The sequence below is a fragment of the Caretta caretta genome, chromosome 6 (genome assembly GCF_965140235.1).
Source record: "Caretta caretta isolate rCarCar2 chromosome 6, rCarCar1.hap1, whole genome shotgun sequence".
Classification (NCBI taxonomy): domain Eukaryota; kingdom Metazoa; phylum Chordata; order Testudines; family Cheloniidae; genus Caretta; species Caretta caretta.
Window position 1 is genome coordinate 15,203,372 of NC_134211.1, and position 27,207 is coordinate 15,230,578.

General features: G+C 46.4%; 1 protein-coding gene across 1 annotated transcript; it reads right to left on the reverse strand.

Moving 5' to 3' along the window:
* Positions 1-9,196: 9,196 nt before the first annotated feature.
* Positions 9,197-23,503, reverse strand: LOC125639129 (acyl-CoA (8-3)-desaturase-like). Its single transcript, XM_048855670.2, has 12 exons — positions 23,267-23,503; positions 22,031-22,141; positions 21,311-21,508; positions 20,327-20,428; positions 19,944-20,069; positions 18,917-18,974; positions 16,145-16,221; positions 14,580-14,677; positions 13,433-13,529; positions 10,935-11,014; positions 10,535-10,660; positions 9,197-9,282 (listed from the first exon to the last, which is right to left on the reverse strand). Exons 1-12 carry the CDS (start codon positions 23,501-23,503, stop codon positions 9,231-9,233), a joined length of 1,362 nt encoding a protein of 453 aa, XP_048711627.1. The 3' UTR covers positions 9,197-9,230.
* Positions 23,504-27,207: the final 3,704 nt, after the last annotated feature.

Sequence of the window (27,207 nt, forward strand, 5' to 3'; positions counted from 1 at the left end):
AAAACAAACAATCAAAAATCTTATTATGCTAACCAACTTAAGCTGTTTAAGGGTGCATCCCACAGACCCAAAGACACCAGGAGATATCAGTGCACAGTACTCCTGGGGGAAGTCTGTGCCACTGTGCACGCGCAGAAATTATGTCTCCCGCAGATTTATTTGCTTCCATGCAAAAAAAATGACTTTCTGATGGGGAAGCAAAGGGAAGCCACAAGAGCGGTCATGCGACCCTCCCCAGCAGTATGTTTTGGGTGCCCAGGGCATCCGGCAGAGAGGTAAATCACAGTGGTGTGAGGGGCGGGACTGGGGAAGACCCGGCTGGTGGCTCCTACCTTGCACTGGGCTCAGCTGCTACTCCTGGCTGGGCTGGGGAGGACGGAACTTCCTCTTCTCCTGCACGGCATCTGGGGTCTTGTCAGACCCACCCCCGGATTTCTCCTCTGGCTATAGGAAGCTCTGGAAACTCCTCCCGCCACCCCACCACGCTTGCTGCACCCATTGCTCCTCAGCTCCTCAGGGGGAGGGATCCCTGTACAGAGAGCTGCTCCCACATCCGCCCAACCCCTGTGCATCTAGATTGCCTCATACCCAGGCCCTCCTGTTGAGCCTCACCCCCCCTGCACACAGGACTCTCCCGATGGGCCCCACTCCCCCTGCACCTGGACCACCCTGATGAGCCACCCACACCCGGATCCCCACCCTACTGAGCCCTAACCAGCTGCACCTGGATTCCCGCTCCACTGAGCCCCACTCCCCCAGCATCTGGACTCCCCCACTTTGCCCCTCACACCCCACCCCCGCTGCTGAGCTCTATCCCCCCCCCACACCAAGACACCCCCCCCGGCTCAGCCCCAACCACCTTCACCTCGACCCCCCCTGCAGAGTCCCATTACCGTTGCACCCAGAACTCCCCAACAAGCCACTGTGCATCCAGATCCCCCCCCCCACCAGGATCCCCCACTGAGCTGCCCGCACCCTGACTGCCCCACACAGAACCCTGTCAACCTACACCTGGATGCCCCACATTAACCCCCTCCGCACTTGGACCCTGCCTTGCTGAGCCTGCCTGCCCACACCTGGTGCACTTGGCATGGAGGGGCAGGGCGCTGGGGTGTTTCTGGGGCCGGTCCTGTCCTCGCGCTGTGTCAGGGTTGGGTGCATCCTCACTGCTGAGTCCGTGTCCTGTGTTGGAGCTGCACGGTGATCTCCCACCTCTGTGCAGCCAGTGGCCTGTGCTCCCCAGTGCCATGCTGGAGTGTCCACATTTATTTGACAAATAAAATTTGCAGAATTTTAAAATATTATATGCATAATTTTTATTTTTTGTCACAGAATTTTAATTCTTTTTGGTGCAGAATGCCCTCAGGAGTAGCAGAGGGAAGAAACCTCTGGGTATCAAGAAAGAGAAATGAATTGCTTTATAAATAACAGATTGGTCAACTACATCCCCGTCTACCATATATGGACAATTTAGTATGCAATCATCTGTAGACACATTATAGAAATGCCTCCGGGCCAAGTGCACCTGGTGGGCCAGGTCTAAATGTTGTTTAAAAATATGTATCATTGATGAAAGTAAGGTTTCAGAGTAACAGCTGTGTTAGTCTGTATTCGCAAAAAGAAAAGGAGTACTTGTGGCACCTTAGAGACTAACCAATTTATTTAAGCATATACACAGAGACCATGAAACAATACCTCCTCCCACCCCACTCTCCTGCTGCTAATAGCTTATCTAAAGTGATCACTCTCCTTACAATGTGTATTGTTTCATGGTCTCTGTGTATATAATGTCTTCTGCAGTTTCCACAGTATGCATCCGATGAAGGGAGCTGTAGCTCACGAAAGCTTATGCTCAGATAAATTGGTTAGTCTCTAAGGTGCCACAAGTACTCCTTTTCTTTTTGATGAAAGTAAGTCCCTTTGCCTGTGGTTCTGAATCTTTATCACTGAAATATAGATGAATTTGGCTACTGTGTAAAAGCAACTGTATTATTGCCATATACTTCTTTGTTAATTAATGTACTAGCATTCGATCTGCATTCTTCACTCACAGCCAAAGGAAGGTCCATGTGGGTACAGAAGCTGTCAGCTAGCTTTCTGTGTAAAGGAGATATAGAAGATGGATTCAAGGAAAGGTCCTTCATCTCTGGACTGTTTGGATTCCAGAAGGGTGGAAATACTGAGATCTCCCGAGCCATTCTGGGTAACCCCGAGGGACTTTTGGAGATTGGCAGATTACTATATCTCTGCTATCATTTTGGACTTACAAACTTTGACTCACCTGTTAATGTATTTTACCTGCTTTAACCTCTCATTAACTCTCATTTCTTTTCTTAACTAATACATCTTTTGTTAGTTTGCTAGAGAATTGGCTGCTGGCGTTGTCACTGGGTAAGATCCTGAATACCAATTAACCTAGGGGTAAGTGACTGTCCCTTTGGAGTTGGGAGTAACCTGAAGTGGTGTGATTTTTGGTTCATGTGACCATTATCACAAAGTCCAGTTTGTCTTGGAGGTAAGATTGGCTGGAGAGTCCAAGAGGACTGTCTGTGACTCCATGTAAGACTGGTACAGTGATCCAGGAGTTCACATTTGTTACTGGCTTGGTGAAATCTACTTATAGAATATACCACCAGTTTGGGGTACGTGCCCTGTTTTCTGACAGTCTGCCCTGAAATTAGCACTCTCAGTGGTGAGCCACTCCCGACAGTGTGACTGTGGGCTTGGGAATGTGCTGTTGGGTAAGAAACTTTTAAGTAGCTGCCTGGCCTGATATAAGTAATTAACACATGGGGGGAGGTCCCATTTTTTGAAAGATAGGATTAGGGAAGGAAATAAATTATTAGGTTGAAAACAGACCGTTTGTGCTAAATAAGATAAGTAAATAAGTCAGTAGGCTAAGAAGACAGAATATCTGAGTCAACTCATACAAGAGGGAAAACGCTCAGAGAATTCTTTTCTATGAACTAGGTAACAGGGGACAAAGACGGTAAAGATGAGCTAAAAAGCAAATTGAACCAAGGTCAGTGCCACTGGGTGAACAAAACATGCTGCACAGGGATTGGTTCCCGCAAAGCAACCAAGCCAAGCCAGAAATCTGTGACGCAATTTACAGTAAATGCAATGGAATGTGTAAAGTGTATAAAGGGAAAAGGGTTTGGTGTACCTTTGGAGCTGTAATGTACCCTGCAACCATTCCCCCTGTGTTTGAGTCTAATCAACTCAATGTAGCACGGCTGTATGCAACTTGCAATTTGTATAGACACATTTTCTGTTAGTTCCAGTCATAATTTGAGGTCCGTGACACTGCACCCTAACTGAGGCACATGTGATTCAAAACAATCTTGTTCAGTATCTGGTTACCAGTATTGAATCCTGACACTGCAATACTTAATAAATTGGTTCCTGTCCATTCAGTAGAGTATCTGGAAGACAGCAGCTATAAATATAACTGGAACTATGTAAGCTACTGGTGAGTCATGCAGCAATGCAAACCTAAAAGAGCATCACACGTGGCTTGTTATGCTAGAAATGTCTTGACATCGCAATCCCAGTGGGTGGCCAGAAAGATTCAAGCCAATCCAATGGAACAGAGAAGCTAGCTGCTCCTGTCTCCTGCCCAGAAAAGCCTACAAGATGGTAATAACCAATATTAAGGATAACCTATAACATGGAGGGACAGTCCAGTGTACTAACTAATTACAAGACATTTATATGTGAAGGACTCATTTGTGATGTCACTGCACCAAATTTTTGTTTTACTTTTCATATGTAGCATTGTGAAACACAATATAATAATGCCTATCCCAGTAGTTCAGGTGGTAACAGTAATTGCCCTACTTGAACTCATGGGCGTAGTTTGGGGGGTACAGGAGGGCATTGCCCTCACAAACAGAGGGTAGGCGTGGGCACGTGACCCTGTGTGATACCTACCGCTTCTGCCTTATTTGATATAGTTATAAATAAAATGTTGGCACCATTTACCTACCACTTCTGCCCCCCTCCCATTTCTGTGAGTGCCAACCTGCCCTGCAGGGCATGCTCTGCTCAGCCTGCCCGGGAAGGGGCCTCTGCCCTTCCCCTGCTGAGCCTCCCAGGCACATTTTGATTCGTGGGGAGTGGAGGGGGCAGGAAAGAGCAGCTTTTCCCCTGTGCTCCAGGCTGCTGCCTTTGCAGCTGGATGCCGTCTCCTGGATCCTAGTGCCAACTTATTTCCTGTACAATGGTGAGTGTCTGCCACTGAACTGATAGAGACCAAAAGATTTCAGATGCAATAGATATTCTATGTCTAATCTCTGTGGTGATGGGTGCCCAGACCAAAAACCTTTTCCATTTGGCTGCATAAAAGTTCTGGTGGAATCTCTTCTGCTGTTCACTAGAATGCCTTGGACCTCTCAAGAGCAAACTCCTCCTCATTGCTCAACCAGAGATCATCCATGAAGAGACTGTAAGTGGTGTGCAGTGATTTGCCTTGGTTTTGAGATAAAAGATCCTCAACCAAATGTAGAGCTGGGTGGTCAAACTGAGAGCTCATGTAGGTCTGTGTAGCAGTAGGATGTTGGACAGGCCAGTGGTATAAGGTTTAAAGTTGCCTTGGCCTTTTTTAGTTTCCTGATTACCCTAGGAGCCAGAGGGACCGGAGGGAACGTGTACAGCACATGGCCTGACCAGGAAAGAAGAAAGGTATCTGTCAGAGAATTCAGGTTTTGACCTGACCTGGAGCTGATCCTCCCACACTTGATGATCAGATTGATTGCAAAGAGGTCCATTTTAGGATACCTTCACTGATGAAAGTTCTGCCGGAGAAAGTTCCTTCTTATTGATCACTCGTGATGATCTATAAAGTTCCTACGGAGGGAATCCATTAGAGTGTTCTTCACTCCTGGAAGGCTAGAGGTGTTGAGTGAGATACTGCTCTTTGTGCAGAAGTTCCAAAAGTGGATTACTTCTTGGCACAGCTGACATGTCCTTGTATCTCCCTGCATGTTCAGATAAAACATAGCAGTGGTGTTGTCAGTGACAACTTGGACAGCTTGACCCCTGATGATGATGATGAATGATCTGCAGGCCAAGTGAATAGCTTCAAAGTTCCAGCATATTTATGTGTTACAAGACTTTCTGGAAATCCAAAGTGCTGGATCCTGAAGTTGGCCCAGATGTGCCCCCCAGCGCTTGGTGGACATGATTCTTACTAGAATTGGAATCCCTCTGCATACGTTCTGAGGGCCTAATCACCAACTTAGGGACTGAAGTACTCATGCACGTATGCAAATCAGCAGGAAGAGGTCATGTCTGCTTGGAAGATATACTGAGTGAAGCCAGGCTTAAAGACATCAGAGGTGAATTCTGGCGTGCTGAATCACATATATGCACCAAGCCATGTGTCCCAATAGTTGCAGATACACAGACACTGTCGTTGAGATGGACATGAGGCTCTCAGAAAGAGACATAATGTACTGGAACCTGTCCATTGGCAAGTAAGCCACGGTAAATATGGTGTAGAGGCCTACTCCTGTGAAATTTAGTCTCTATGTTGGTTGTAATATCTATTTCTTTACTTTCCATTTTAGACCTAGATGAGATAACAGATGTCTGATGACAAGGATGCTGTTCTAGACGTGACACTTTGATCTTCCCTGAACAAACCAATCATCCAGGTAGGGAAATATTGAAATTTGCACAGATGGGCCACTCCCATCGTGATATACTTTGTGAACACTTTTTGGGCTGAGGAGGGGCTGAAGGCAGGACTGTATGCTGGTTGTACATGGTGTTTACCCAGAACCGAAGAAACGTTTTTTGGCCAGGATATATTACCACATGAGAGTAAGCATAGTGCAGGTTGAGGGCAGCAAACCAATCTCCAGTTTCCAAGGAAGGGATAATAGAAGCAAGGGTGATCATCCTGTATTTGATTTGTTTGATAAATCTGTTCAAGTTTCTTAAATCCAGAAAGGGTTGAAGACCACCTCTCTTTTGGGGAATCAGAAAGTAGTGGGAATAGAAACCTTTCCCTCCGTGCTGGTAAGGATCTTCCTCTATTGCTCCCAATTCCAGTAGACACTGTACTTCTTGATATAAAAAATATTCTCATGAGATGGTGCCTGAAAATGGAGGGGGAAAGTGTGTTGGAGAAAGAGAGAGAGGTGAATTGAATATCTTATCCCTCCCAACTGTGTTGCTGTACAGAATATGGGAGTCACGTTATGATATTGTTGATACCACTATTATAAAATTGCAAGGAATCTGATTAGATATGTCATGTAATGTGTCTGTGAAAATGTTTTGATTTGCCAAGTATGATGATCTTGTTTATATGTTTGTATTGCCTGTGTATTGTGAGTTATAGATATGTACGTTATATCTGTATTTCAAAACTTGTGCTGTGTTTCTGCGTGACACTGCAGACAGATTGGCATCAGCACTGCCTAGCCTGTTCAATGGCCCATCAAGGGTCATCAGCTGTACAAAGAACCCATTGAAAGAAGCTATGGGCTACACCAGGACTTGTAGGGGCATGCCTATGGACAGGGGCCTCTAAAGCTTTTCCATGCCATGTGCTGTAAAGCTTGTGTTTGGGACACAGGAAATACAAACCGCATGGCAAAAGGAATATAAAGGTCAGCTGCATCATCTCTATTTTGTCTTCATTTCTGCTTCTTACCTCTTGAGTAACTTTTCTACAAACAAAGCTCTGAACAAAGGACTGAATGACCCATACACTGGTGAGGTGAGGGTTAGCTTTAGATGCCGAAAACCATGCTCCCTCACCTCTGCTGGACATGCTGCCAATGGCAGTAGCATTTAAAAGCTCAACTCAATTTGGCATGACCAAAGAGGAGAGCAGTTGGGTGCAACAACCTCCTGCCGGGAGGTATTTCTGCAATTTCAAGCTCTCTCTATTTTTTTGGGTTTTTTTTTGCTTTAGCTGTAGTTTTGCTGTTAAGGTTCTTGCTAATGTAAATGGATATTTGTGGGGTTTTTAAAACTTAATTAGAAGTGTCATTTTGATGTATATGCTGAATTGGATTGTATCCATGAAATTAATTTGTCCTTCCTTCAATACAGCTGTAATTTCTGTCTTACCTTCTACCACCAGATACGGAATTGTTCTTGTGTTTATGACATCCCTCCCCAGGCCTGCCGATGGTGGAGGAGAAGGGAGGGGGCGGGGGGCAAAGAGGGCAATTGCCCAGGGGCCTGGGTAATTTTAAATTGCCAGGATGGGCCGCAGGGCTCCTCGGCACGTGCAGGGTGGCACCGGTGGCGGTGAAGGCAGCCAGGTGGGCATGTGAAAGCCCTGGCCGTGCTAGAAGTGCATGCCCAGCAGCATAGCCAGCAGCAGCTTGCTGGGCACCAGCCAGCACAGGCACAGCAATGCCCAAATGCCAGGCGGACTAGGTCTGCGGCTTGTGCGCGCGTTCGCCAGCCGCTGCATGTGGTCCAGCTCCACGCCCGTGTGGCGACGCCATGCCGGGCCAGCAACAGCATAGGGCCTGGCTCCAGCCCGCCCTGCACGAATCAAACCTCAGCTATCCCTTTCTAAGGGGCCCATTGACTGTTCTGCCCTGGGCCTGGAATTGCTGTCGGCGGGCCTGTCCCTCCCACATTTCTCTCTGTGACCTGAGTTTTTCTCAGCACCTGCTAGATTTCCCTCAGCTCCGACTTTCATAGAATATCAGGGTTGGAAGGGACCTCAGGTGGTCATCCAGTCCAACCCCCTGCTCAAAGCAGGACCAATCCCCAACTAAATCATCCCAGTTTGGGCTTTGTCAAGCCTGACCTTAAAAATCTCTAAGGAAGGAGATTCCACCACCTCCCTAGGTAACCCATTCCAGTGCTTCACCACCCTCCTAGTGAAAAAATTTTTCTTAATATCCAACCTAAACCTCCCCCAATGCAACTTGAGACCATTACTCCTTGTTCTGTCATCTAGTACCACGGAGAAGATCCATCCTCTTTGGAACCCCCTTTCAGGTAGTTGAAAGCAGCTATCAAATCCCCCCTCATTCTTCTCTTCTGCAGACTAAATAATCCCAGTTCCCTCAGCCTCTCCTCAAAAATCATGAGCTCCAGCTCCCTAATAATTTTTGTTGCCCTCCACTGGACTCTTTCCAATTTTTCCACATCCTTCTTGTAGTGTGGGGCCCAAAACGGGACACAGTACTCCAGATGAGGCCTCACCAATGTTTGTTTACCTGCCACATCCACAGGTTCGGCAGATCGCGGCTCCCACTGGCCGCGGTTCGCGGCTCCAGGCCAATGGGGGCTGCAGGAAGGGCGGCCAGCACATCCCTCGGCCCGCGCCGCTTCCCCCAGCCCCCATTGGTCTGGAGCGGCGAACCGTGGCCAGTGGGAGCCGCGTTCAGCTGAACCTGTGGACGCGGCAAGTAAACAAACTGGCCCGTCCCGTCAGGGGCTTTCCCTGAACAAGCGGCGACGGCCCTAGTTTGAGAACCACTGCTGTAGGACATATATACTCAGAAGGCATTGCTGCTGACTCAGTTGAGCAAAGCAATAGTGTTAAGGCAGGGTAAAATAGAAGCTTGCTCACTAAATATGGGCACTAGCGTAAAGTGTGGATGTACTGAATCATGTCAATTACAGTTGATGCAACTCCTTTGGAAGTTCTTGGTAGGCCGGAGCTGAACAAGCTTCCACATAGACAGAGTGAAAATATTTATTTAGATGTATTTGTGACTTTTACAAGCAGTAAGACCCATGCTTTACCCAAATGAGATTACAATCTAAAATAGAGAAGAACACGGAAAGAATTAGGAAAATATTTTAGGGCAGCGATAGTGAGAATAAAATAAAACAGAGTGGCTGCTGTTTGCACTCCTAAAGCGCCTTCTCTTTGGGGGGCCTGAACCCCAATCCTTGATGCAAAAATGTATTGTCCTTATTTTAATTTATTACTTGCATTAGAGTGGTGCTAGGAGACCTAGTCTTGGACCAGGACTCCATTGTGCTTGGTGCTGTACAAACACAGAACAAGAAGACCGTTCCCATTTCTGAGCCCCAGAGAGAAGCAATGGAAGAAGCATGTGTAGGAAAATGAATGGGTTTTTAAAAACCAAACATCATTCCTGGAATCAAACTTTCCCACCAACTGCCACCTCCTACTGGCCAGGCTTTCCCATCTCCAATATCTGCTAGCCTTACAGAGGCTTCATGTTTTTGTTTGTTTGTTTTTCTGCTGTATTCGGAATGTCTCATGGTGCTGCTGCTTATTTATGCAGATAGGCATCAAGCCAGAGCTCCCCAGAATCCTTCAGAGAGCTGCAGAAGAGAGAGGGGAGCCCAATTAACCATAGTAATTGTTGTGCTACGTCAGCCCAGTAGCTTTATCTTAACTCTGACATTTCCTACCTTTTGAGTGCTTGATTCTGCCACCTTAGCATTCTTTTAGTGCAGTGTTTTAAATATAATTTGATATACTTTTAGCATATCCCCTCTTATCTGTATCCTTTCTAATGTAGACAGTCCTGTTCTTTTTAATGTTTCTTCATTTGGAAGTTTATTTATGCCTTTAATCTCATGTCTCTGAACCAACTTTACTTCTGTTATATGCTTTTTGAGATGGGGTTACCTGTAGTGAATACAGTGCTCAAGGTGAGGGCTTCTCATTAATTTAAACAGTGGCATAATATTTTCAGCATTCTCTATCCCATTCCTTATGGAGCCGAACACTGTCTGCTTTTTTGACTGCTGCTTCACATTGAGCAGAATTTGCCATTGAGTTATCCAGAATGGTACCTGGGTCTTTCTCTTCAATTGTTTCAGTTAATTTAGAAACCAACCAAGGTGTATGAATATTTCAAATTAAATTATTCTTCCCACTGTGCATTATCTTGCAATTGTCAACGTAAGTTCCATCTGCAATTGTGTTACCTAGTCACCAATCTTTGTTAGGTTCCGAAGTCTTCCCTGGTCTTGGCTGAATTAAATACATTTGTCATCTGCAAACTGTACCAGCTCTCTGCTCCCCTCGTTGACAGATCTTTAATAAATATATTAAATAACATGCTAATACTGATGGCTCTTGTGATAACCCACAACTAACCTCTTCTGCCAGGATAAAAATGGGCCATTTTCCTACCTCTTTATTTTCTGGCTTGTAGCCAGTTTCTGATCTGTGACAGTCCTTTGTCTCCCATCCCAAGAAACTGAAGTCCAGTTTCTCTTCAGAAAAGGTATGACAGGCAGTGGTTGGAGCAGTTTCCCTTATGCTGTCCCCTGCCAGTATACCTCCTTCCTTATCTAGAGGATCCCTCTAGGGGTCAAAGGGCAATTCTTTCGACAGTCCATTCCATCCTATGCATCTCTGCTGACATTAATCAACAGTTAGATTTCACGTAGTGATTGAGAGGTGAAAGGCTCCCTGTAACACTTTCAGGGCCCTGACCCATCCAGTCCCATCATATCTATCACTTCTACTCACTATCTCATACTGTGCACCTGTCCTCCAGTTTGCAGTGCTGTGGACTCCTCTCATCTGCTAGTGCACTGAATCTTCCAGATCAATACTTACTGCACAATGTCTGCAAAGCCGGTGAGAAGGGGCTTGCAGTGGTACTCGATGCCGTGCTTGGCACACAGGGACTTCACCAGGGGGGCCACCTTCCAGTAATTGTGTCGAGGCATTGTGGGGAAAAGGCTGTGAAAGAGAATGAGAAGAAGTTGAATTAGGATTCATACCTTTTCCCAGTGCCCCAGAGGGATCTCTCCCCTCTCCAGGAACCTGAAATGGTCCCATATAGGGTTTTTGTTTCTTCTCCAAGGCCTATATCTACAGGTGCCCCACAGAAATACCATCTTTCCTCAGACGTCCAAACCAACTGATTTCCCCATAAAGATCCTAACCCTCCCACTGGGAAACACTCACTGATGCTCTACAGGGTTCCTGTCCCTGGGCGCGGGCCCATACTCACTGATGCTCAATATGGAAGTTCAGATGCCCAGTGAACCAGTCATTGAACAGAGACTGATCCACGTTGCATGTTGCCTGGAGCTGGAGGAGGAAGAGAGAAAAGTGAGTGTGGTCTCATGTCTCATCTCTCTGGATGGAAGTTATAGTAACAGAATGCCACTAATCATCACCTACAGCCCCCAACTAAAACCTCTCCAGCGCATCATCAAGGATCTACAACCTATCCTGAAGGACAATCCCTCACTCTCACAGACTTTGGGAGACAGGCCAGTTGTCGCTTACAGACAGCCCCCCAACCTGACGCAAATACTCACCAGCAACTACACACCACACAACAGAAACACTAACCCAGGAACCAGTCCCTGCGACAAACCCCATTGCCAACTCTGTCCGCATATCTTTTCAAGGGACACCATCATAGGACCTAACCACATCAACCACACCATCAGGGGCTTGTTCACCTGCACATCCACCAATGTAATATATGCCATCATGTGCCAGCAATGCCCCTCTGCCATGTACATTGGCCAAACTGGACAGTCTCTACACAAAAGAATAAATGGACACAAATCAGACATCAAGAATTGTAACATTCAAAAACCAGTAGGAGAACACTTCAATCTCCCTGGACACTCAATAACAGACTAAAAAGTGGCCATTCTTCAACAAAAAAACTTCAAAACCAGACTTCATCAAGAAACTGCAGAACTGGAATTAATTTACAAACATGACACCATCAAATTAGGCCTGAATAAAGACTGGGAGTAGCTGAGTCACTACAAAAAGTAATTTTCCCTCTGGTGATAGTCACCCCTTCTTGTCAACTGTTGGGAATGGGCCACATCCACCCTAATTGAATTCGCCTTGTTAGCACTGACCCCCGACTTGGTAAGGCAACTTCCATCTTTTCATGTGCTGTATATTTATACTTGCTTACTGTATTTTCCACTCCATGCATCTGATGAAGTGGGCTCTAGCCCACAAAAGCTTAAGCCCAAATAAATGTGTTCGTCTTTAAGGTGTCACAAGGACTCTTTGTTGTTTTTACTGACACAGACTAACACGGCTACCCCTCTGGAAAAACATTAAGACAACTAGGAATCCTCCCCTCACACACCCCACCTTGTTCTGAATAACCATAAGTCACTGGGGGGGGGGGGCAGAGAGGAGGAAGTAAAGCCTTTTAAAAGCAGGCTTGTGTCTGAGACTTTTTATCCAGAAACTAAGGGAGGCTGTCTGTGAAACACTGGATCCCCCAGTGACACAGGGTGTGCTGAGCAACTGTTCAGAAGCAAAATATAACTTCTTAGACAAATTCCCTTTTCTAATATATCAAAGTGTGAACCCTGAGTTGTCATATTTGCTCTCTGTGTAACTTGTTTGCTTTTCCTTACTATTTCATGTTGGAATCTGATTTTTTTTTCTATTTTTTTTTCTTTGTTACCCCAAGGAGTGTGCAAACTGTGGAGTTTGTGCCAAAGCGAATTAATAACTGGGGGCTGTTTTTATACCTTCAGGAGTGACAAACGGGAGGGGGAAAGTCTGAGAGGCTGGTAGTTAAGAACTCAGGGTCGGGTGGGTTTGGGGAGACTTAGGACCAGAAGAGCTTTTGGGGTTACCCTGCAAGGAGTAATTAGGCTGCCGGAGCCAGGGTGGGACCTTTATGCTTGTGGGCTGGCCACTGGGGCAAGGGCTCTGGGCCACAGCTGCCTAGGATTAAGGCATCCAAAGTTACAAGTGGTAACAAAGTTACAAAGGGCTGAGAGAAGCCCTTACTGGTTTGGGTGATGACCAAAAGTCACATCTTCCTCCTTTATCTCCAAGCCATTGTACATCCCTCCCTGCCGTAGCCATGAGTTTCTTGCTGGCCCCCTGTGAGAAAGCAGAGAAACTGCTGCCTGGCACAGCAGAGGTTAAAGAAAATCTTTGGGTTCAGCTAGCCCGGCTCCACTATACCTGCAGCCAATGCCAGGCGTGGAGGGGGAGAAAAGAAGGGAGCCTGGCTCTCAGTTGGGGGCAGCCTGGCAAGGAGGCAGGAGCTCTCTGTTTGCCTTCTGGAAGGGACGGATCAGTGACCTGCCAACCAGCACAGCCCCTGGAGCCAGGTAAGTCTTCCCCTGCCAACGGGAGCCTGCAGTTAAGCCCGAACGGCAGGGCCACTGGACTAGTAGGGCCATGCCCCAAATTAGAGAGACTTTAGTAGGAAGTAGCCCAGGGAAACTGGTGTTAACACCCGCACCCCCGCTGGGAGGGAGCCCCATCTCCCCTGTTTAGGAATTAAACTACACAGGGCCCTGGGCTGGGACCCGGTGGAAAGGGAGGGCCTAGGTCCCCCTACTACCCTCTCTGATTAATGATCTAGCCACTTTGCCACCCAGCCACGGAAGGCCCTATCACACCCCCAACACCTAGACATCCGAAATGCTCCCTGTGCCTATGTACCTCTGGACTGGAATTCATATCATAGGGGCACAGAGTGTGAGAGGGGAAAGATCGTACCTGGGTAGAGAACCAGTCCAGGTTTTTATCGTAATCAATGTTCATTGGGATGTGATTCATTTGTGTCACCCAGACAAGCCAGATACTCTCCAGAACCCTGTGGAGACAAACACACAAGGCAGTCACCGATTCTCTGCTTGCCCAATCCACTAATACATCTATAGATCTACCTGAACACTACAACACAGGCACGTGACAATCCCATGGACCCAAGCCAGCAACTGTCGAGTTAAATGTCTGCCCAAACAGTCAGACTCCAGAAAAACATTTGCATACTCCAGCCAGCCAATGGTCAGTAAAAAGGATGGCACAAAGGGAAACCATGTATTATCTGAGTCAGGATCAGGGCCCATTGTACTAAGTTCTGTGCACACACAGAAGTTACAATCATGCCTTGAAGCATGTACAGTCTAACTGAGGACAAAACACAAGATGATGCATCAAACAAGCAGGAAGGATGAGGGTAGGAGGAGACACAGAATAGGCATGTGCCTGATTTGCATATTGAAGGTTATTTTGCAAACCAGATATTTTGCCCTGCTGGCCCCCTGCCTTGCTGTTGGGAGTTAATGATTTACCACAGGCATCCAAACAAATTTAGGGGCTGTAGAAGGATCTTAAAACCAAGCTATTTTTGTAATGACCAGAACATATTTTATCATGAAAACATATCTCTCTTTCCTTTGCATGCTTCCTGCTGCCCTGGTCACAGCAACTGCGAGCAGGTAAGTGCAGATTTCCTCTTCAGTGCTGCTGTTGTTCTCCTGCACAGTTCTCTGTCATCTTGCCGGGTCAGTGTAACCTCACTTGGCGTCACATCACAGTCCCCTACTTGGCAGATCCACTACTCAAAAATTTGCTTGAAAGCATTTGTTACAGTGATTGCAACTTCCATGCTGTCTCTCAGCACAGCAATTGGAGGACAGGCCATCCCTTGAGGGATGCAGAGTCTAATTCCAGTCTCCCAGACAAAATATTTGCTCTTGCATTAGAGAGAGATCTGACTGGGTACAGGAAAACGAGGCAATTTGGAAAATGAGACCGAAGGGTTAGATGGTGTCAAGGGCCAAAGAGACAGAAAGTAGAGACAGAGCGAGGCCGAGAAGAAGGCACAGCCAAAGGGAGTTGTGGGATCAGTGAACGATACCTGATCAGCAGATAGAACCCCAGGAGACTCTTCACCCCCAGTAAGGGCTCGTAAGTGAGAAAGAATCGGATGTAGAAGCTCAGCATCCAGGCCAGGTCCTGCCAGAGAGGAGATGAAGAAGAATAACAAATCATGCCCTGCCTCTGTCCCCACCTGGGTCCTAGAAACTGCTGGATTCCGTTGATCTTTTTCTTCTCCCCTGGTGACTGGGGTATGACCAGTGGGTACCCACCCACAGCACACCTGAAGAATTTAGGGTTGAGAAACACTAGACTGCAGCTTTGCAGCCCCCCAACAGTGTCCTGTAGCATTAGGCACCCTGCTTTGATCCTCCCTATGCATTGTAGTGCACATCCACTGTATAGCTGTTTTATTTATTAACATTTGTGCCTATCACCATGATCAAAGGCCACATTGGAAAAGCTAAAAGAGAGCAAACTGTCCCTGGTGAGTGGTTCAGATCAAACAAGTGGCCCTGAAAGGAGAGATTTCCAGAGCCAGGATTATCCACTATTAGAAATGCCCTGCCACCCACATCTTACTCTAGAGAGTTCCTCCCTCAGTACTGAGGGGTGGAGCTTTCTATCAGAGCGAAAATGCCATGGCCAGAGCATAGCGGGTGAGAGGCAGATTCAGAGACACTCAGCTCCCAGTTAGTCAAAGCTTTTATAGAGGGTAATGAATAGGGAGCAGGTGCCGAGTTCCTAGACCGCAGTGTGCTGAACATCGTACACACAGGAAAAATTTGGCGGAGGGGGCGTGAAAATTTTCTTTAATTTGAAAGCGAGTCACAACATTCACTGTGGAGAGACAATTTAGTAATATCCATCTTCAAACCACTACACAGAGAGTAATTACTATCCCAAATACTCTGTTATGAAACCTTTAAAGTTGCTACACACTCAATATACCTGACACAAAAGCAAGGAAATAAAAAGCTAAGCCACCTGCCAGTTTATCATTGTTTACAGGCACACACCTTGCCTCTATCACAACTATTGTACCTCAAAGCAAAGAAGCTTCATTGTGCCCCCTCTAGGGATGCCAGGCTTCCAGCATCCGCTTCACCAAACTTCCCTCACCAAACACACTACACAATACTACAGCCTCCCTTCTGCTCTCCTCCCTCTCAACACTGCTCACTGTGCATATTTAGTGTAATAGTCTGTTAAAGGGGATCCTGGATGGTTCGTATCATTAGGTGGTCAGGGTTAAGGTTACAGAATATGTGATCTGTGGAGATGGTGACCAGAAAACAGGACAATTACATTCTTGTCATGGAAGCAATGAAACCTGGATTTCCACATGAATCATTGTATACCTGAAATAGTGATGTCACCCAGGCCAGAACAATAAATCTTAGAAACTCCAGGCCCAGTCCCAACAATAGCTCCTTTATTGTAGTAGGGTACTTAGGAAAGTACTGGTATTCATCCAGACTTTTACCCAAACTCACAAATCAGATGGTCACTGTGAAATGAACGTTCTAAGGGTGTAACACCTCATATACTCTTGTTCCTTCAAGGGTCGTCGTATATACACAGTCGTCATTAGGCAACACTTACCGCCCAGTCTCTTCTCTGGATTGTCTTGTGCAGTGGAAAGTATTGGAAGTAGACAGGAAACAGGAATGGGGGCAGTGCTGGAAGAGGGAATGAGGAGAAGATAGAGATATTACTAATCCCATCTGCTAATCATTGACACCAGCTACACAGGAGGGGTCAGCTGCTGTTTAACATCCTCCCTATTTACTGCTGCAAGAGAATGTGTCTTATTATCACAGTAAAATGTGAATACATCAGCTTGCTTCTGTCCAAATCCAGAATGGAAATACACTTTGGCCTTTTCAGCATCATTATTGACAATTTCACCATCCCTGTCTGGTAATGCAGCTACACACTTGCTACGATTTCTCTTGTTCCTGATTTATTTTAATAATTCCTTCTTATTGTCCTTAATCTGACTGGCCGTATATTTTTGTTCATTGATACCTTTAGCTTTCCTAATCGATTGTCCATTTCATAACTGCTAATTTCCATCTGTTCTTGTTGTTCAATATTGTTGTTTTTTTATTGCTGCATTCACTTTCTTCCTTAACTAGGATGATTTTTTTTTAAACTTAAGAAACTTTATTTCATGAATGTGGAATTGTGGGTTTTTTTTGTGCATATAGTAACTTTTTTCTAACACAATTTCCAGTTATTATTCACATTATTTTGTTTAATTTTCCTCCCAGTAAATTTTGTTTTCAACTTCATAAAATTGGCCAATTTTATGAAGTTGAAAACAAAATTAAACAAAATGTATTACTGTATTACTGGAACTGTAATCAGTTTGTAGAGAACGAATGTAATTAGGTCATGCTCACTTGCACTGAGGCAACTACTGATTCTTCTTCAAATATGTGTAAACAGGGATCTCATGGTAGGTGCACATGTGCCTTGTGTTTATGAACTTTGAATTTGTTCTAAGTAGCAGTGTCTTTTGGAGTCACACATGCTTCCTTGTGCTACCATGTGACAGCATAAAGAGCGGAGCAATTGTGCCCTTTCCCTCAGTTCCCTCTTATTGTCCATGGCAGTGAGACAGAACCTGGTCAGTGCCTGATCTATTCATTACTAGATTTACATTTCAGTGTTTACTGAATACTGTGAAGTTCTATCTTCGTTTAGGTCTTTTTGTTTTCTAATTGGATTTCAAAACAAAACATCCAAATCATCAGACCCCTGTACACCTTCCTGTATGGCAGTGTGAAGTTTCATCCCTGTTCATTGTACAATATTTTAATGCCCTTGATTGATAGGCATGGCAGATCTCTGTTCTGCGTCATTGAAGGACCGTATCCCAACAAATGCTCAATCTGCCTCTCCTCATTCTACACCCAGAAATCCAGGGATGTGAGGCTCAAATTACATTTCCTTGGGCAATCTATGGAAGTCACATCTGATCCTGAAGAGGTAGGAACCACTAAGATGGAGTTGAGATGGCAAATTCATGGCAGGTGTCCCCACAGGCAGGCATCATGCCCTGAGTTTGAGGAAGGAGAAGAGCAAATCTGATGCTGTGCTTTGAAAGACGCAAGGGGCAGATGCTCTGCTTTGAAAGACGCAAGGGGCAGACCCTCACCAATCATATGCACAGCTCTGGGTGTTCCATGGGGCCATCTTGCAGGGAGGACTCAAAGCGCAGCTCCAGAGACAAACCATCCAAGACCACATTGACATCAAGTGCTGTGATGAAGTGCTGATTGTGATGAAGGCCCAGAAGACACATTTGGTTCCAACTGCAGTGCTGAGACCCAGACTGATACCACCCCGGCACTCATAAGCAAGCCCATCCTGTTAGCGAGATACATATTGACAGAAGAACAGCCACCTCTTCTCACTTCAGCATCAAGACTGGGATCACCTGGTACCAGGACGACATCCAATTGCACCTCTGTTCCAGATGCACTTCTTATCACCATCTCCTGGCTGCTCCTTCTGTCCTACATGAAGTAGAGAGCTTTGTCCCCTCAGGATAGCAAGGCACGCTACAGGGAGTTCCAGAGGTGCCCTATACAGTGTACTGCTACACAAGTTGCAATGGGCTAGGCCAGCACAGCCTGGCCAGCATCCCTGCAACACACCTCCTTGACCTCCTGGGCTTTACTGGGGTCGATACTCCCATATGTCTAGGAGCAGATCCCCACCACATGCCTTAAGGAAGAGGGGGAGGTCTCAGTCACTGGTAACTTCTGTGGGTAGGGCCTCTATGCCCAAACCTGAGGGGAACCCCATAAGCAGGCAGAGAAGATTCTGGGGACACAAAAAGAATCTTCACCTGCTCAGGCATTCACTTCAGCCCCAACACTTGCTGCCAAGGACTTCAAGGCCTTCCAGGACTCGCTTACAAGAACAGCCTAAACTTTCAGCGCCAAGGCACAGGTGATCCAAGACATCACACACAAACTGTTTGACATCCTGTTTGAACCTGAGAGATGATTATGTAAATTTACAGTAAATTTACTTGTGTTTACGCTTAGCACTCTCCCCTTCTGTTGCTAGTTTAAGACTGACAAGGGAGTCACAGAACAATGAAGTGGGGGAGGAGAGATGTGGTGCTGCTAGTTAGGACCAGAAGAGATCAGATTCCAGAGCGGTGACAACGTAGGAAGACAAGGAGATGATGAGAGAGGAGGATCCTGTGTCCCTCACTCAGTTTCTCACACACTGTGACCTGTCAGACTGGACAGAGGAAGGGGAGTCCTTTCTCTTCCCTTCCCCCCTGGGAGGAATTAATTCAGGAGTCTGGAGCAACTGCTCGATGAGTGCTCTTGGGGAAGCAGAGATACTCACTAACAAAGAAGTACTTGTGCTGATGGTTGTAAGGCATGAACTTCTTCTTCATCCCGAGCTGTGAAGGGAGAGAGGACCAGGGCAGGTCAGCAGGGCTAAAGAGACTCAGGCACATGCTTTCCAACCCTTCCCCACCCTCAGAGTTACCCATTGAGCCACTTCCCAGGTTACATGACCTTACTGGTAACGACAAACTGCACAAGTGCAACCAGAGTGCAGTAACGGTCGGTGTCTGTCAGAGGTAACTAGAATACAACAGGCACGTGCCTGGGATGGGAGGTTTGTCTCTTGTTCATTCCTCAATACTCTCCTTTCATCCCTTAGCCTCCCTGCCAGAGGCACCAACCCATGCAGAACGGGCAGGCAATGGACTTGTCCTGCATTTATTAAACACAGGGTTGGAGATGGGATAGAAAATGCACAGGTTGGTACCCCAAGCAGGGAGAACCCTCTTGTTATGGGAGTTGCCATAAAAGAAAGGACTTTACAGCTGTTCAGATCCCTTCTCTTGTTTCTCATTTGGACATGAAAAGCTGCTGCAGGATATGCCTACTGCAGCCTCCATGTTACATTGTATTTTAAAAAGAATTGCTCAACTGTTTTTGCTCCAACCTTTCCAAAATATTCACCTTTGGGCAGAGACCACATCTGAGTAATTCAGTTTGGAAGATGAACTTTTGAGAAGTTGTGATAAGCAATTTAAATGGAGTGTTAGAATGGAAACACAAAGGCAACCTAAACTATTAGTGTAGATATCACTAACTTTCCGGGGGTTTCTCCTTTCCTCTCTTCTGCCCTCTTTTTCTCTCTGTTTCTGTTCTTTCTTCGTGTATATCTGCATGCCTCACAGGAACTAATGAGATTTTAAAGCACAAGGCCATGTACCCACCAGCCCTTTCCCAGCATGCCTGACATGCAGGTAGCAAAGCTTCTCTGAAGCCTTACATAATAGACACTTTGTTTCTATCCATTTACAGCATCTCCGATTCGGAATCTTTCTTTAACCCAAGCTGTCCCTCATGCTCACCTCCACAGAGAGCACCTTCCCTAAAGTAAACCAAGGGTGCATATTGAGATCAGGATCCTTGAGGAAGCAGTTGGTTTTAGCATGATGTTGGGCATGCCTTAGATTCCACCAGCTGGCCGGCAAGCCCTGTGGGAAAGGAGACCAGAAGATACATACCACATGGCTGCAAAAAAAGGAATAATCTCATCCATTATTTCTTCTCCCCTCTTTGATTTAGACCATGTTCCCCTCCTTGCTATATATATATATATATATAAATAGAGAGAGAGAGAGAGCGCGCAGACCCTCAGTGAGGCTTTTTCTGAAGTCAGATGGATATCAAATATTAATCAGTCCTACTGAAGCTTCAGTTAGCACTCACAGGATCAGGATCAGGTACTTACCAACAGTTGGCCTATCACAAACTTTTGAACCACGTGGTTCCATTTGGGCTTGCTGAATACTGAGAAGTGTCCCAAATCATGTTGCAGATACCCAGCTTGGGACTGGAAAGGGAAAGGATCACTGAGAAAATGAAAGCCAAGGTACTGCAATGTCTATTTTCTACACGTTCATCCTAGAGACTCCTCCCTCATTGTCCTGTCCGTATCCCCTCACCCCACAGTCCCATCTAGGTGAGATATCCTCTGTCTGCTGATACTAGGGAAACATTTCCAGTTCTTGCACAATCAGTCCTTGTTAGGTATGTAGTTAGGGCAAAGGACACAGGAATTTATAGACAAACTGACCAGTAGCTGAAGTTAAATTCAATCTGGCCATTGCATCTGCAGAAGTACCAAAGGACTCTGTCTCTGTTTGATACCAAAAGCCTGACTCTATTACTTTGCACGTTGTGTACTATTTATAGTAGTGCAAAGTGAGTATAAAATGTTACCAAATCCAATTTCTTTACTCACTCACACCCATAGCAAGACTTTACATTCAATGCATGCAGGTGTAAATGACTACTTAGGGCAGTGGAGAATCAGGCCCCAAGTTGCGAAGGGGGTCTTTCATTATAGCAGAACTTACGGAGCGAAATACATTAGCGCTAGCAGTCTGCTTTTCGGCAATGGCACAAATATGAAACATAATAACTTGGAGTAGCCCTAGTCCACTGCCAGTGAACCCTGCCCTCAACCTTGTAAAGTGGCAGAGAACAGTTTTTTCATGAACAGAGGTATGAACCGGTGTCACCACACTAGCTGCTGGTTTTTTCATGAAAGTGATCTAACAGCCTGGGGTGAACATACCAGGTTTATATACAAAACCCCAAGGAGAGCTACCCACAAGGGGAACAGCTATGGAATAGGAACACGTAACTGGTGCTTAGTGTATGGAAGGAACAGGCTGGTCTATGGCGGTATACTGTAGAATAGGGACTTTACCAGGGAGGTTGTCAGCAGCACTGCAGAGATGAGGAATGGTACTAGGGAAGTCCCAAAGTACCAGAGAGTGATCCAGCTGGCAGCCTCTAGCAGCAGAATTTGCAGGAAATTCAGGAAGAAGAAGAGGCCGTTGGGGTTCAGAAGTCCCATCCTTTCGATGGTGGCGCGTAGCTCACGGAAATCCTCTACCAGCAGTATCTGGGGGGAGACTCAACATTGCACACTCTGTGCTCTGGATGTGCAGCACAGAAGTCTCAGTGGTGGGGGCGTTTCTCTGCTTACTCTAGAAAAGCCTTTGGACTCTGCTCCCTTGGAGGGTGTGGCTGGACACTGTAGGATAAGATGCACCTGACTGATTGTGCTTCTTCGTGGGATCTCTCCAACAGTGGGAAAAGGCTATGGTTGATGAATGCAGCTCATTCATCACCCAGAGGGAGGGACGTATACATGTGTCTGGGGGGTGTGGGGTGGAGGGGTGTCCCTGTATGACTACTGAGCTGAATCCCTCCTATTCAACTTTGCTGTAAAACATGCAGAAGCCAACAACCAATGGGCCCCTTTCCCACAGCAGCCTCCTTGTGACTCCATGAAACAATGAGCCCAATGCTACAGCTGAGGGTCCTGGAAGCCAATAAATAACTAGAAACCCAGATTTGCATGATTTTACCCTGTTCCTCCCTACTGGGATCCCAACCTGCAGCCATCCTTCACGGCACTTACGTTTTTGCTGGGCTTCATGCTGATTTCATCTGGTGTCAGCTCCCCAATCAGCAGTGAGCTCATGTATTTTCTCACCAGTGCATGGTTGACATGGAATGCGACAAAGACCTCCTGCGGAGGTAGGAGGAAATAGGGGGAGAAAAGCACACACCTGGGATGAGCACAAGCCAGGTACCATGTTAACCCCTTACTGAGGGAGATCACCATGGTTGCTCAGTGGCTCTGGTGGGTCCCCTCCTCCTTTCTCTGCCTAAGCTCATGCTGACTTTTCTTTTCTTTTCTTTTGGCTTTTTGTTGCACAACCCAACATGAAGAGCAGAGGGAAAATTCGCTCAGTGAAAGGGAATGCAGGGAAAATACAGAAAACAAACTACTCCTGCACAGTTCCAGTTCAAAGGGGATCATTCCTGTTCCCTTTAACCCCCTGAAAATCTGTAGCTCTGACTGGGTTCCCTTTTTATTGGAGACCACTGGTCTTGATTTCTGCATTGTGAGTGATGGATTGGTGGAAGGCAGTAGAATCACGGTATTAAAATATTGACACAAATTTTGAGAAATTAAGAAACCTGGGAGTCCGTCTAGTTCTCAGTGAATCATTGGACACACTCCTACCGTTCAAACTACCTTTGCATTTCCCTAATTTTGGCTGCTCTGGGGGCTGGTGCAGCCCATGTCTCAAGTAAGTAGAGCAGTGTATGGCTGCAGTCTAGGATAGTATTGTGGCCTCCCTCTCATCTACCTCCAGCCCCATGCTTATGCTAGCCGCGATAGAGGAGGGCAGTATAGGGCTGCATGGCACCTTGGTCAATGATCTTCTCTCTGTAAAGTTCACATGTACATGCTGGTTTTATTAGGACACATGAGCATGGCCTCTGTAAACTACAGTTGTGCCTCTCTGGAAAACTTTCAGCTTCTCAACAAAACAGTGGATAAATGAGATCCAGTTCACATATTTGATCTGCATTTTCAAAAAGCCTTTGACTAAATCCTGCACAAGTGGGCAGTAAGGAAACAAACTTGTTACGGAGGAGAGGTAAAGTCTCGTCATGTATTTAGGCACTGGCTAAAAAAAAGAGAGAACAAAGACGAGGGAAAAGGATCCTTTACAACATGGGACGAAGTTAACAGCACGGACCCAGGTGCTCTTCCTTCTTCCCTCCACCGCCAGTTCTCATTATGGCAACCTGCCCTGCAGAGTAGCTGTTAATGTGGATTCCCCCCACCCGTAGAACTCACCGTGGCGTCTTGTCCCGCGAAGTGACTGATGACTCGGGCGCCCCCCGGGTGCCGCCGGTAGAACTGGCTGATGTCATAGACCTTCCTGTCGATCACCAGCCACCGCTCCTGCTGCGGGTGCCCCCGGCCCGTGCGGAGCCCGATCTCCTCCCAGGTGAAGCGCCGCGGGGAGGAGCCTGCACCAGACTCTGGGTTCTTTTTAGCCTCCTTGACTTCATGTTCTGGCTGCAGCGTCATCACTGCACTTCACATTTAGACCCACTGATCCTCCCCACTGCTGTTACCTGCCTCATCTGACACTGTGCAGGCTCTGCCTTTTTACACTAGCTGTGTGTGGAGTCATCAGGCAGCCTGCCAAGCACCCTGCCCTTATGAGCATTATGCACTCTGTGAACACCTTTTGGGCTGAGGAGGGGCCGAAGGCAGGACTATTTGCTGGTAGTACATGATGTTTACCCTGAACCGAAGAAACTTTCTGTGCCAGGATATATTGCCACATGAGAGTAAGCATCCAGCAGGTTGAGGGCAGCAAACCAATCTCCAGTCTCCAAGGAAGGGATAACAGAAGTGAGGGTGATCATCCTGAATTTGATTTCTTTGATAAATCTGTTCAGGTTTCTTAAATCCAGAAAGGGTTGAAGACCACCTCTCTTTTGGGGAATCAGGAAGTAGCTGGAATAGAAACCTTTCCCTCTGTGCTGGTAAGGAACTTCCTCTATTGCTCCCAATTCTACTAGATACTGTATTTCTTGATATTAAAAAACGGTCTCATGACATGGGTCCCTGAAAAGGGACCTGGAAAGTAGGTTGACGAAAGATAGAGGTGAATTGAATCACATATCCCTCCTTTAGAGTGCTGAGCACTCAACTGTCCGATGTACCCTCTGTCCATGTACTGAAAAAGAGCGATGCCAGCTTGAGGACAAACTGCTGAGTAATAGGGCAGACACCCCCCAGACTAGTGATTATTCTACCATTAGATATACCTAGGCAGTAACAAAAGTGTACGTCTGTCTCACCACACTGGTTAACAATAAGTCAAAAATGCAGTCTCCTCGGGCATTCCAACATTTATTTCACCAGCCAGACACTGGACTTTATGACGAGTGATTATTGAAAACCAATTTAATCAAACAAAGGGTTCTTCTTTTCTGAAAACATCTGAAAAGATCAGCCACATAGCCAGGTCAATAACTCAGATCTTACGCAACAAGCATGTTGTTGCCAATCTTTTAGTAACTAAAATCTAAACATTTATTTTTAAGAGAAAAGAATTAGAGAGTTAAAATGGTTAATAGGTCATATACATGCAATTGTTGCAAAGTTCTTGTAGCAGGTTTGTAGCAGAGCTGGAATAGTTTGCAAAAGTCTCTCTGGAAATTATCCAAACAGCTTAGGGGTCATCGTCCTTTTTTAGAGCTTCCTTGTTAGCAATATAGTCCAGAGAAATGATGTTTCCAGGGTCTTTTATACCCTCTCCCATGAGCATGGAATTTTACTGTCCCAAACAAAGCTCACAGTCTCAGTTTGTGGAAAATTACAGGCACAAGATGGAGTCCAGGGTCACATGAACAAGTCACATGCCCTTACATGGCTTTGATGACTCACAGGAGCAGCCATTGGAAACTAAGGAGTCCACAGAAAGACTTGATGGATTGGACGACTTTCTTCTATGGCCCATTGTGAGAGTCAATTGCCTTTGATGGGTCATCAACACAAAGCTGTCTGGCTTCAGTGTTTTTACCTGAAGAGTGGAATAAACACATTTGGGATATAGATCTATATAGTCAATATTCATAACTTCAGATACAGTGATGATACATGGATATAAACAGGATAAACACACTTAGCAAATAATAACTTTTCCATTGACACGGTACATGATACACTTTGTAGAAAATTTGTTGCAATTGTATAACAGTGGTAGCAACAATGATATACATGGTCATATTTCAGTCATCCAGCATCACACACCTTCAAACTGTAGACCATCAATTGTATTTTGCAGCTCTTTTGGGACTAAAAATGCCCGTAGCCATCGAATATGACGTGGTACCTGACATGTCAATCACTGATTGGAGGGACGTGGGAGCAGAGAGATGACCTTCGGGTATTATGGCCAAAAACTAATCCCTGTAAGCCTCTGACACCCTCATCTGAATGCTTGTGGTGGCATGACGGGGTGTCTCAAGCCTGCATTGGTGAGGTGAGGCTTAAGTCGCTGCTCTCAGGATGTGGGACCTCCGCTGGTCATGCTGCCTGTGGTGGTAGCATTTAAAAGGGAGCAACTCAGCTCAGTCTGGGCTCACTGAGGAGAGCAGTTGCGTGCAGCAGCTGAGAAGACACCATCCAGGCGACAGGGACTGAACCTCTCAGCCAAACGGCTGGAAATCTGTCAACCGCAGGAGCTGAGGACGACGATTTGCTGTCACTAGGGGAACGGGCTCTGGAGACAAAGCAGGGAGGAAGCCGGGAGGGATCCCAAGCCTAAGCTACGTATATTGTCCATTGCTTTGCAGAGACCTGTGTCGGAACCCAGTAGAGTGGGCCCGGGTTCTGTTCCCCCTCCCCTCTCACCATTAGGTAACACTACCCTTAAACTGTTGCTGCTAGCCAAATTGGCCTTTGGACTCTTGCCAGCGAGTGACACTCCCCTGTAATATTGCCACTAGGCAAAGCAGCCTTCGGGCTCCCACCAGTTAGCGAGACTCCCCTGTGATTGCTGCTCAGCGAAACAGCCTTCAGACTCTCACCAGTGGGTCACGCTACCCTGTGATAATTTTGCTAGGCAAAGCAGGCTTTGGGCTCTCACCATTAAGCGTTTTATCCCAGAACATCACCAGGAGGCAGTGCTGTCGGCCCAGACCACTCAACCAACCCCCGACAGGAGCCGACGATGCCGGAGTTGAAGGTCTCTCCCGTAGAGGCAAAGGCATCTGTCTTGATGGCCCTGCTGGCACTGGGGTTGACAGTGCTGGTGCATGTCAGTGTCAGGGCTTGCGAACAGATCTGGACTCTGAACCCCAGGGCTTTTTTAGAGCCTTTTTATGAGGATTTTGAGCACTTTGAAGAAGCCGCTGGAGAAGAAGATGAGTGACATTTCTCAGAAGACTTCAGCTTAGCGGCTGGGGCAACCAGGGGGACTCCTCCCGGATTAATGCTCCATTCTCTCATGGTCAGGCTTAAAGAGGGAAGCATCATCTCCTTGAGAAGGTGTGCTTTCTGGTTTAAATCCCCTGGTTTTTTCATTTTTGTCGGGAAGGAAGTATAAGTGGAACATTTACTCCTCACGCATTCCTCCACTAAGCAGATTGGGCAACTTTTGTGCTTGTCACTTATAGAGATCACAGCTCTGCATGTTGGCACATTATTTGAAACCTGTAGATTGCTGCATAGTAAACACTGTGACGGGGTCCCGGGTGTGTAAACGGGGACTGTGGGACCGCTGTGTCACCTTTACTCACTATTCTGGGTTTCCCAGACAAGAGCATCTTGATCTTATCAAAACCATTTTGGCATGCCTCTGACTAAACCACCTTATTGGGTTGGTGCTTTTTGCACAAGTCCGTGATGGGGGATATAATGTTGCTGAACTCACACACAAATCTTCTGTAATAGTTTGTTAGGCCTATGAATGATTGGAACTGCCATTTAGTTTGAGGCACAGATGCCAATTTACGTCTTCTACTTTGAGCGGCTCAGGGATATTTGTCCCCCTCCAACTCAATGTCCTAAATAAGGGACTTTGGCTGCTCCTATTTTGCGTGCAGAAGGTTTTATGATTAGACCAGCCTCTTTGAGCTGTCAAAGCACGATTCCCTGGTGGTGTCCCATGAGTTACTGAACATCATCTATGTTACTATGTCATCTATGTATGCCCTTGCAAAATTTTGTAAACCACTTAGCACTTTGTTGACCAGTCTCTGGAAGGTTGCACCAAC